This window comes from Lycorma delicatula, chromosome 11 (assembly GCF_047948215.1).
Source record: "Lycorma delicatula isolate Av1 chromosome 11, ASM4794821v1, whole genome shotgun sequence".
NCBI lineage: Eukaryota > Metazoa > Arthropoda > Insecta > Hemiptera > Fulgoridae > Lycorma > Lycorma delicatula.
In genome coordinates this window covers 22,930,283-22,943,191 of record NC_134465.1, presented here as the reverse complement: position 1 = coordinate 22,943,191, position 12,909 = coordinate 22,930,283, and the positions used below count along the sequence as shown (strand labels likewise).

Genomic DNA, 12,909 nt, shown 5'->3' with positions numbered 1-12,909 from the left:
TAAATGTAACAATTTTAGGTGATGTATGAATTTTAGAAATATCTTCTAAAGCAGTATAATTGTAAGAAAACAAAATTTAGTTACTGATATGAACTTTTTAAAATCAATGATGGCACTCTTGGATATTTGCAAATAAACAAAACCTCATAAATTGTATTGTGACTGCAATGCAATTTACATACTGAGAGGGTTAAGAAACTGCGAGGGTTTGGTCTACCCTTAGTTCAGATCACTTGATTTTTCCTGTTTGTATTAATTTGCAGTTGCAATAACAGACTGTAAAAGCCTGAATGGGTGTTAAGCAACTACCTTAAGAACCCTATCGATCATAAAAATATGTACCCAATCCAAATAAACCACCAATTAATTTATATATACTGTAACTTAAAAAAAAAAAAATTTTTTCACGAAATGTATTCATATTAGATCTTAGGAAAACTAAACAGAAACAAAAATCAATATGATAAGAAACAGAAAATGAAAATATAATAAAAAAATAAGATTAAAAAAAACTGAATTTATGGTAAAACAGATAGTTACTTACTTCAGCGTTTTTATCGTTAACTAGTTGTACCCATCTTTCTTCTGGGGGTTTGTCTAAATCTAATTCATATGTAGGTATATGTTGCCTGTAATAAAAAGTAAATTACACTAACTATTTTTTTAAGTATCAGTGAAAATAGCAAAATGATCAATAATATTAAATTAACAAAAAAATTATAATATCACAAATTATGCTATCAAATAAATTAAACAACTGTATTTACATTTACTAAAATTAATGCTTTTACTGTATATTAATGGGAACACCTGGTTGAAATTTCTGTAAAATCTATTATATAAAAATCAAGAGATTAATGTGAATCTATTTTTTTTCATGCAAAATTTACTCAAATAATTGAGCTGAATTTTGCATGAACATAGGTTTTATACCTGAAAAGAACACAGAACGACCATTGCCATTTCAAAATTATTTACCGTTTCAAGATAGCGGCCATTTTATGGTAACGACCAGATTGTGTATCTTGCTGATATTCAATTTAATATGACCAAATCAAATTTGGAAACCACTTGCAATATTTCAAATTAAATTTTCTACAAAAAAAGATCACTTTTTTGCCTTTTTTATATTTATATTTTTACTGAGAAAAGTAACTTTAAGGATGCAAAACTTTAATAGTGTACAGCGAACATTCATTTAGTTTTACCCTGCGCTTACAACTACCTCCAGTTTCCACTTAAAGTTGGTTTATTATTGACAATAAAGTCACAAGAGCAGATGCTTCAAGTGGCAGGTCTGAACTTGAAGAGTCAATGCTTCCCGAATGAGCAATTGTATGCGGGTTACTCCAGAGTCTCCTGCGGGAACAATCTGTATATATACACTCTAAAGATAAACTCTATAAATATTGTACACAAGTCATTCTTTAGATTATGTTGTTCAGAAACTGTTCCACAAAAAAATGTGACAAAGTACAGTCATTTCCTTGTGGTAGTTGTCGTGTAATGCTAAGAACTGTGCAAAATAAAATTTTTTTTGATCATATGAAGGATAACTTTAACTGCTATTTTTAAGAAGGGGCTAAGTATTCTGAAATTCACATATTTCAGATTAAAATGAATCTTATTTTCATTTACGGAAAAATTCTTTAAGTGAAAATGGAATCTTTAATCTTGCAATTAATTAGAAAATTATGATCTAGTGTTTTTACTTTATGGCTACTGTTACTTATCTGGATAAAAAAATTTACTGTAGATACACTATAAAATTACATCCTTTACCTACCTCATGAGACTGAATTTTAAGGTTACCTGTAAATAATTGTATAAACATATTGTTCCAGATATGAGCCATTGAATCAATTTTAGATTGCAATTGAATGAATCCTGCCAGATTTAAAAAAAAAAATTACTCATTAACTGTCTATTTACTGAATGTTTATAATTAGTCATTTTTTTAATGAAAAAACAAAATAAATTTCTACTGAATTCAGACCGACATGTGGACAGGACAAGAACAAACTGTTATTTTCACACTTTCTGGTCTTATTTTTGAATTGATCCTGGTCCATGTTTTAGAGAAAGCATTTATTTGAGAAAACATTTTTTTATACAAAAGTAATAAAGAGTAAATTTTACATATTCCTAAAAAATGTTTTAATTGGGAAAATCGTAATGTTCTCTCTGTGGAATGACATGACTAGAAAAAAAGAAGTTACTTACATATAACATCAATAAATATATGTTGAGTTATTTAAAAAATAAAAGTAATTTTATTTCTGAAATAGATACCTTCCTATAGGCTCCTGATGGTAAAAAAAACTTCTATACAGCAAATATTGAAAAACATTATAGTATATGTGTCCTCCCTACAAGCTGCCGCCTGTATAGTTGCCTCCTCTGTACGGCTACTGTTTGCCATAAAAGTAAGACGAGTCTTGTACTTATTATTATTTTTTATTTTTTTATTATAATTTTTTTTCACTAAATTCATTTATTTTTGCTATTATTTATTTAATTAAATTTGTTGTTTAATTATTACTTATTTCATCTGTTATTTATTTATTCTACTGTATTAATTTATTTGAGCTACTACATAAATTATTTTGTGTGAAATGATTTTATGTTTCGTAAAATAAAAATTTTACGTTTATAAAATATAGCATGAATTAACATTTTAATTAATTAATTAATTTTGCATTTATTATAGTATGAACTTAATAGCTCTGTAATATTCATATTTTTTTTAAATAATTTAATAATGATTATAATTATATTACTTTTATTCACGTTTCTTTAATACTTAATTTATGTATTTTTTTGCATAATTTAATATTTATTTTTTTTGTGGTTTTGTAGGCCTACAAAGCTCAAAAGATTATTAGTTTTTTTTTTAATAGGAAATTAAAAAATGACTAAATATCATAATCAATTAATATATATGTAATAAAAATTACAACTGTAATTAAGATGTAATAAAAATTAATATAACATTATAGCCTATAATAAATAAATAACTCATTTCATATATGTTTTTATTACATCATTGTTGTGTTTATTTATAGAAAAACCTTCATTTAACATACTTGAAAAAGCTGATAACACAGTTGTAGGACTTCCTCGTCATTATTAATACATAAAATATAATTAATTTATTAATGACATATGAAATCGATGTTATAATTACAAGATAATAACATTGGCATGATGTTAAAACTGCAAATTTAAAATCTGGTATTATTAAAAAAAAAGCTTCTATTTCAACAATTAAATTTTAAAATCGTTTTTAGCACCCTTGAAAATATATAAATTATTACCTCACACAACCATATTTGTTACTTTTTGCACGAACCCCAAAGTGGAAGTCAAAGTTCAATTTTATAATTTTTTTTTTAAAGCAGTCTTGATTACAATAAAAAAGAAAAATGTTAAAAAATGCATGTTGGTTGGGTCTGGCCGCTTGGTGAGGTTTGGTTCTCAATTTAATAAAGATTAATTTATATAGATGACAACAGAAGAACCCACAATGAAAAACAACCATCACAGCAATCACAAAAAAGCTTTAAAGTTTAGAGTATGTCTTGGAGAGGGGATGCAATTCTCAAAATATTATGTTTTAATTGTAAACAAATGTATCTAAGAAAAATATGATCTTAATTAGATGAAATCTTAAGATACTGAGGGTTACTTTGGTAAAAATCGGTCCAGTAGTTCTTGAGTTATAAGGATTTAGAGGCCAACACCGATCACACACACGGACATACAAACATTAACATTCAGAAAATTTCCATCCAGTTTTTTTCGGTTCTTAATGTCAAAACACCAAGATTTGGTGAAAATCACAAATGCCCAAGTTGTACCGATACCTTTCCTTCTAGAGCTATAGCATTATCTAGATAGGAAAGTAAAAAATACATATACGTTCAATAAATAAATAAATTACTTCATTTACATCTTGAAAAAAATATTAGGCATAATTTTATTTGTAATAACAAATTAAGAGAACATATTTTGTTACAATAATATCGATGTCATAATTAGACATGGTGCAAGTCATTGCAAATTAATTGATGTCACTTTTGGAATACATTACTTTGGCTGCTAGTGTGTGGAGAAGTTACTGAATGATGTTAAAAGCAGTGGAGGGGATGCTATAGTGTACTATGTACCCATCTTCAGATATTACATTCACTATAGTAACCGCATTATATTCACTATTACCATTATTCTAGCAATTATTATTATTCTGGTAGAAAATACATAAAAATAATAAAACTAGAACATTAAAAAAATCTAAATACAGCTATTAAATAAGTTTACATTTCAATAATTTAATGGACATCTATGTTATATTGTAAGAGATGACAAAAATAAAATATTTATCACAAATAAATCAATTTATCACAAATCAATCTGTATCAATGAATCATCATCTAATCATAACTCTTTTTTTTAAATGAATATCTAAATATACTGCCTACTGGTAAAGAAAAATTAATAAAATATATAAAATAGTATCAGCACAAGAGAGTTGTTATTATACATGTTTGCAAGACTTATAACATAAGTCCAAGTGTAGCTCTAGAGAAGTAAAACACAAATGATTATGGCACAAGTACGTTTCAGGGCTTACCAAAACCACTTTATAAATTCTCATTATTTACTCTTTAGGATCATTTACAAGATAATTTTAGTTCATTTCTAATCCAATTTAAAAGATTACATAATTGTTTAACAACAAATAGAAAACTAATACTGTTTAGGTTTTCATGATAAAAATTTTGGAGTTATTTTGAAAATTTCTCTTTATAATTTTAATATTATGTTATTATTTGTAAATACTTTGTTACAATATACATAATTGAAAACATCACATCCTTCAGAAAAATGTATGATCTTTATAATAGACATAAATTCATTTATCACATGTTAAGAAATTAAATCTATGTTACATCAGTGACATTTAATATTAAATAATTTATATAACATTCTTTTACAGTAAAACTTAAGATATGAAAACTTTACATGATATTTAAAAAAACAACAGAATTAAAATTTATTTTAAAGTTTTATTGTAGAAAATCTGACCAAAGTAGATAATTTATATCAAATACAAGAAAACAATTAACCTGCTTTCTAATGTAATAACAGAGAATATTTGATAGGTAATATAAAAGGCCCTTATCAGTAATAAGAGAATTGATTTTAATCCTGGGTTTCCTATATCTATTCAAATTTGCCATAATGTGCAACTTAAAGATAACTCTAAGAAAAACAACTGTTATTAGTATATAGGCTAAATAAATACATAGTTAATATTCTCATTGCTTGTTAAAATATAGATGCTTTATGCATACTTGTTATTTTTCAGTCATATGCAACTGATAAAGATCTCTTTATACAATTCTCATTCAACAAACTTTATCATTTTTGAAAAACAAGGTAAACTAAAAGATTTTTTTTTTATCACAATGATATCAAAAGAAAACTGATACAAAAGTTGTGATTTTACATTTATGTATGTACATTTCATACGCTTTTTTATAAATTTCAGCAAATACAAAATTTATAAATAGTAATATCAGTTTAAAACGGACACTTTACTGAACAAGTTGGAGTCATTTTTTTATAATTTTAATTGCAGTTTTAAGTATTTTAGATAAAAAAAACCAAAAAAAAAAAACAGACTAATAATTCATGTCATATCAACATGTTTTTTTTTTATCAAAATTAATATGTAGAAAATAAAATTGAGTTAACTGGTTTTAATAATTCATTTTGAAAAAATATCAAAATAACAGGTAGATTTTGTTGAAAATGTGTTATCATCTATCACTGAGCCATTAAAAGCATGACTATATTGTATTATCTTGATAAAATCAACTCAAAGTGTTTCAACATATATTAGCTTACTAAGAAAGAACTTTATCGTTAAAAGTATTGTACATACGTATTACAATTTTTTTTTCAACACACTTGCATCTTACCACTCAATTATCATTTTTAGCCTTTTATTTCCTTGATAGATTTCACCTTCTACATTTGTCTTTAATATCTAATTCTAAACAGGTGTTCCATAAGACAAGGCGCACACTGTTAGTCTAGTTCGCCATTTAAAGAATGCCACAAACTTCTCTCTACCTCTAATTCATCTTAAAATCTCTTAATTTAGAAAAAAAATTACCATCTACCTACTTGTCCACCACCTACCTTACAGAATCTTCAAGTTATCCTTACTCCAAAGGCATCTATTCTTTTCCTTTCTTTTTTTCCTTGTTTCAGTCTATTAAACTTCACAAAAATATTCTTAACTTTGTCTGTCAAGTGTTCCCCAATCTTAAAACTTAATTTTTCATTAGTCATATTTTTCTATCACACTTCATTAACTTTGTTTTAGTCCTATTTATTTTCGAACAAAATTTCTTTTCTAGTAATAAAACTATGTAATTCAATTTTTTTTTTAAAACTCATCTTCTAATGCATAACAGAGCTTTATCTACATGATATTTTAATAAATTGGTAAAAACTATGCATACAAACATTATTCATTTTCAAAATAAAATTAATACACATTATATTTACTCAGAAATATAGACAAGCACTGACATGTTGAACCAGAAATGGTACTCTCATATGTAAGTAGCTATACCAGACTTCATATAGTAAATATGGATATGTCATACAGCAATTATGAAAGGAGTAAACCATATCATTTTCTAATATAGGTGTTTTTAGCTATCTCATTCATTTTACAGTTTTGTGAAGAGGGTTAACTATGAATAATATATTATAAGCAAATGTTGGTATATCATTTTACAGGATTTTGCGTATATTTTTAAATTACAGAAATCTTTTTCTTAATTATAAAAATCCAATAATTTTTCTTGTACAGGAGGTTTATTTTTGAAAATTAATTATTAGAAGAATAAAAAATAATAAATTACAGGAAAAACTTACTGTAGATCTGGTGGATATGTATTGTTAGCACATCCCATAAACTAAAAAAAAAAAAACAAAATTAACAAAATTAATGGTTGTAGTTAAATTTTAGTAAATTATATTGCTAGAATTTATGATTTATAAAATAATATAACAGAACCCAATCTTCACCATTTACTGCATTTGTATTAAATCAAGAGCAATAACAGTAATAATAATCTGGAATGGTGAATATCCAACAATCTATTCTAATAGATGACAAAATACAACCAATCATTGATTTAATAATCGCCATAACTAAACTTTTATACACATAGTAATAGTCTCAAACATTGTTTTATTTTTAAAAGATCATAATTCACTGCATACAAGGTGAAATAAAAAATAAAGAGAATTTTGTAATTTTGTGAGCTATGTCTTTTTGATTAAATTTGACTTTTCTCCAAGTGATGGCAGCACTACTATAATGCATATCAATATTTTCAGCCATACTAGATACAATTTCTTTTGTTTTCTTAATGTGTGTTGTAATCTGTAGTAAAAGTTAGTTCCTTTTATACAGATTTGAATACCAGACTGTGGATATCAGTGTACTTTGGTGGTCACACATGTCTCAGGAATGGCCCGAGTCTGTACAAGACTAGACCTCATTTACATGTCATACATCATGTTATCCTCATTTCAGTGGCCATGGGGGAGGGGTTACTCATTTATTGTCCACTAGTTGAACAGATTCAAACGTACACGTAAGAAAATAAAGATATTAAATAAATAATTCAAATCTGGTAGCTGACTAATTAGGACTTATTTATCATGAATGGCAATTTATTTAAATTGAAATTAATGGAACAAAGATTTGCATAGACTTTGCTTTAAAAATGGAATGAAACGCAATGAAGTAGTAAAGATGCTAGAGAAGGCTTTAGGCATGGATCTAAGAGTGGTAAAGATAGTTTTTAGAAGGCTGCGAAGACAATAAAACAACAAGTGTGGTTGTCCTAACACATCATCAATCAATGAAAATATCAACAAAATAAAGGATATTGTGATCAATAATCATCAAATCACTACTAGAGAAGTTCCTGAAGAATGGGAATCTGTTATGGCTCATATTAAACAATTTTAACAGACATTTTTGGGTTTGATATGAGTAGCGGCAAAATTAGTTCCAAAACTGTAAAATTTTCAACAAAAGCAACATTACAAAACAATTGTTAGCCAACATCGCTGATGACTCAGAAATATTCAAATGTTATCATAACAGGTGATGAAATGTAAGAGTACAGTTATGATATCAAAATTAAGATCCAATCATCCCAAATAAGTTTCCCTAAGAGCCAAGACTGAGAAAAAGATACTAAATTCGAACTGTTTTTTTCCTTTGATTTTAATGATGTCATCATTATAAATTCTTACAATATTGTAAAGTTACCAAACAGTAAAACTTAGCAGTTTATATGAGGCAATCCAAAGAAAACTACCATAAATGTGGGCAAACAATTTTTGGATTTGCATTAAGATAAAGCTCCAGCTTACACTTTGCTATTAATTTGAGATTATTCAGTCAAAAATAACACCGTACTGATGCCAAAGCTTCTTTTGAATTTTCAATATATATATAATATTTTAAAACATTTCATTATAAATACACTCTTTTTTATTTGAAAATAATGGTCATCCTCTGTTATCCTTCTTCCCCGTCTGTCGAATGTTATTACCTCAATTTATAATATATTTATTGCTACACTTATAAAAGACTGTGTTAATAAAACTTATAACTCAAGTTTATGTTCATTCCTGCCTGTTTAAAATAGCACCCCATCAAGAGGTTGATGTAATTATGATTATTATGTTACATTTTAGCAAGCACTTGTCTCATTACATTGTATGGTGGATATTGATATTCAGAATGGTATTTATTTAAAAAATTACATTAGTAGATAATAATTAATCGAGCAGTGTTGTACAGCTATTGTCGCCATTGTACTAATTACAATTCAGCATCATTTTCAATTCTTCTAATTCTGGAAGATATTTCTGCTTTTTGACTCGCATAATAAATATTTATGTTCATATGTAAATATTCAACGTTTTTTTTTAATATTATTATCTTGGTTTCAGCTTTCATTAATTTGTATTTAACACTTCAATTTACAAATTATTTTGTAAATTTATTTATTTGCACATTTTTTATTAATTTTCTTTAAATGTAAAGTAACAACTTATGAATTTAAAAAAAAGTTTTCCTGAACTGCTAGTGCAATTTTCTGCCAGAAATATTCGCAAAATAAAGAGAGGAGGATAACAGATATATTTTTCAGATCAATTTTAAAAAATTTCCTACTTTAACTATCATATGTAGAATACTTTTTTTCATCTAGTCGTTTTATTTTTTTAAACAACATTATTGAGCACATAAAGTTTAACAGAGGGCTGCTAACAGAAGGCCAACTTGGATTTAGAAAGGGTATAGGTAGAGAAGCAATTTTAGCACTACGGCAAGTAGTAGAGAAACAACTGAAGAAGGTAAAACTACTTTCATATCGTTTGTAGACCTGGAAAAAGCATTTGATAGTGTAAATTGGAACATTTTGTTCCACCTATTGAATCAGATAGGTATTAGCTACAGGGAATGAAGAATTATTTAAAATATTTATCAGAATGAAATGGGTTAAGATTTGCAGATGAAATAGCTGTAATTGCAGAAAGCAAAGAAGACTTGCAATGAATTTAACTGTTATGGATATGGTACTGAAAGAAAAATTTCACATGTGTATTAACAGGCATAAAGCCAAAATACTGGTATGCACTAAGAACAGGACAGGACAAATAGAACAACAATAAAACTGAGAGGTGAGACTAACCAGGAAGTGGAAGAGTTTAAATATTTGGGATGTAAAATAACAGATTATGGAAGAAGCAACAACAAAATAGTGAGTACAATACACCAGACAAAGAACGCCTTTAACAAAAATAAAAACCTTTCTACAGCAAACATAAGCCTTTGAATTGAGAAAACAATTAGTGAGAACATTTGTGTGAAGTATTGCATTGTATGGGAGCATGTCGTGGACAATTGGATGAAAGGAAAAGAGGAGACTTTTAACTATTGAAGTACTGTATAACAGAAGAATGATGAAGATAAGGTGGATGGAAAAAGAGTCAAACAAAGAGGTATTCAAGAGAGTTAACGAAGAGGGAAGTTTTTGAAACAATTAAAAAGAAGAGCTTAACTACTAGGACACATTCTTAGGCACCAGGGTCTGGTTAAGAGGGTGATAAAGGACAGATGGAAGGGAGACATTTTTGGGGAAGGCCTTGGTTGGAGTTCATAAAATAGATAATGGATAATATGAACTGTGATACTTACTGGGAGCTAAAGAGAAAGGCTGATAAGCGAAAAGGGTGGAAAGCTGCTTCCAACCAGCCTAAGGGCTGTTCATCAAAGAAGGTTTAATAATTTCAACAGGGTGGAAAAAAGTTAAAATGAGAATGAAGAATTTCTATTAAAATTGGTTAGAATTTTGGTCATCTGTTAGAAAACCATAAATTTACTTTATACAAATGTATTATTACACAGATATTATAATTTTTGATACCAGATAAATTAACTAAAATAGTCGGTGAATAGTAATGTAAAGCAATTGTGCTCTTTTCAATCAGACGGTTGAGAATTTCCTCTATTTTAACAAAAATTCTTAATTAATTTATAACTCTTTTTCCACTGAGACTATGTAATATAATAAATTTGTTAAAATGCATGTTCAGAATAGTTTTACACAGTAAAAAATTAAATTGAAAAACACAACCTGATGATTATTTTTTACATTCCACAAAGGGGTTAAAATGCCCTCATGATGAAGAAAAGATTCCACGTTTGAATTGTAATACTAGAATTTGTTCACACTCCCTAAAAGCTAATTTTATATTTTCAATTACAGCTTCAAGCTTATATGGTGAATAAATCACAATAGGTTTTTGCAACTTTGGATTTCTATTTGGCTATTCTGATAATGACCACAAAATTGGTAAGTATAACTGCCAAATATTCTATAAAATGATAAAACTAAATAAACAGAAAAACATTCAAACCAAAAATAATCATACTTACTGAAGGAGGATATGGATTATTAATTAATCCATTAACAATGCTAGATCCTTCTTCTGTGTCTGACAAAGTATAGTTGATAAAACATCCAAGTAGCAGATGCATATAGAAAAGAATCATAGTTAATTGTGAAAGACTCCTACAACCACAATAAAAAAATTACTGGAATTGTTTAAATTAAAATTATTATTATCAAAATTCTTTAAAACCATTTTCTTAATCTCAACCAACAGTCTTTCAGTACTACACGCAAACTTAAAAAAAAATGTGCATAATTAAGTAGCCAAATAGTAGTCTTTACCTTTCATATTTTTTGTGGAAACAGCATTTTTAATATATATTACAAATAGTATTCCTATAAAGTGTTAAACTTATTTGGAGAATAAATCCACTAAAAAAATTAATTTCAAGTCATTATCGGTAAAATTATTAAAAGATATGGGAAAATTAATATCTTCAACAGAGTAATAAAGAACTCTACTTGTGAAACTAAATTATTCCCTTATGACATGACACCTTTTTCAATAAAAGTATTTTATATCAAAAGGTAAAATTATCAATTCCAAAATTTCCAATAATAAAATTCTTTTGCAGGCTACATAAATATTACAGCAATAATCTAACTAAAAAAGATTGTAGACTATAGATAAGAAATAAACAGTCTTAAAATTAAATAAAAGCATAGGCAATATTAAAATCAAGGATGAGATTTTGCTAAAATAATCTAATATTTACAGTAAGTCCAAAAAGTTATAATATTAAAATTTTTACAGAGAATCCAAATTGATATTTTATACAAATTAGCGGTGTAACTTAAAGATTTATTTTTCCTGAATCAATTGCAATTCTTTTTTATGTAATTTACTGTTTTTGAACATTGTCGTCATTTATAAAACATTTTACAAGTTTAAGATCAATCTCGTAAGTGTAATTACATTAAAAAACTTCCATCATCCACCCAGAATAAAAAAAAAGGTACCAGAACAAAAAAAAAATCCGTTAAAAGTTAAATAGGGAACATAAATTAGAAAACAATAAATAGGTTATAATCAGGTATAATATTCTACAAACACCACATCTTAGGCACAATGTTAATTATTATATATATATATTTACCCGATCAATTCGTTAAACAAAGGTTTTGAGAAGTTATCCTATCTTAAGCAAGATTACTAATAAACCCTCTCCGAACAACACCGCTCATATACGTCAAATTAGTAATCACATGTACTGCACTACTTAGATCGTAATTACTCATCTGATCCGGAGGTATACGAAAAGACGTAAAGAAAAACCTTAAGGAGCGCTCGTAGTGGTAATTTTGAAAATGTAGCCAAAAGTATAATAATATTCGTTCATGTGTTCTTAATTAGAATCTCTTTAAAATCTTAATACTTAATAAATACTATGAAAAATATTCTAATAAAATGTCTGTTCGTTTAGTTTAGATGATTGTTACGTAAATAATAATTAATTTGCTTCTAATTTACCTCACACATAATTGAAAAATAAATATAATGTCTTAGTATTTCAACTAATGTTTAACATATTCCGATTACATGGAAAAAATCATTCATTACGGAAAAATAAGACGAATACAAACATTGATAATCTTCACCATACTTTAAATGACCATAATATTTGCTAGGCATTTCTCTAATGTGTTAGTACAGTGGATATGGCAGAATCAGAATCAATGAACTAGTTCAGTTGTTTCAATAGGAAGCTGTGACGTTAAAAACGTGCCTTATCGATGTATCTTATTGCAGCGTTTCTCAACCTTTCAGTATTTGCGACCCAATTTTCATCACCACACCCATACTAAAACAATAACAATGTATACAATATTAATGTATTTTGAC

At 27.0% G+C, this 12,909-nt stretch overlaps 1 protein-coding gene across 2 annotated transcripts in view; it reads right to left on the bottom strand.

Moving 5' to 3' along the window:
• The window catches only part of LOC142331998 (acid ceramidase-like), a 37,188-nt gene extending 24,890 nt beyond the window's left edge, over positions 1-12,298 (bottom strand). The window contains exons 1-4 of one of the 2 annotated variants that reach the window (XM_075378051.1): positions 12,164-12,298; positions 11,051-11,186; positions 6,958-6,998; positions 545-629 (exon numbers count right to left, since the gene is read on the bottom strand). In XM_075378051.1, coding sequence (XP_075234166.1) covers positions 545-629; positions 6,958-6,998; positions 11,051-11,167 — 243 coding nt within the window. In that variant the 5' untranslated portion in view covers positions 11,168-11,186; positions 12,164-12,298. The remainder of the gene's footprint in view (positions 1-544; positions 630-6,957; positions 6,999-11,050; positions 11,187-12,163) is intronic. The other variant, XM_075378052.1, reaches the window with a different exon arrangement.
• Positions 12,299-12,909: the final 611 nt, after the last annotated feature.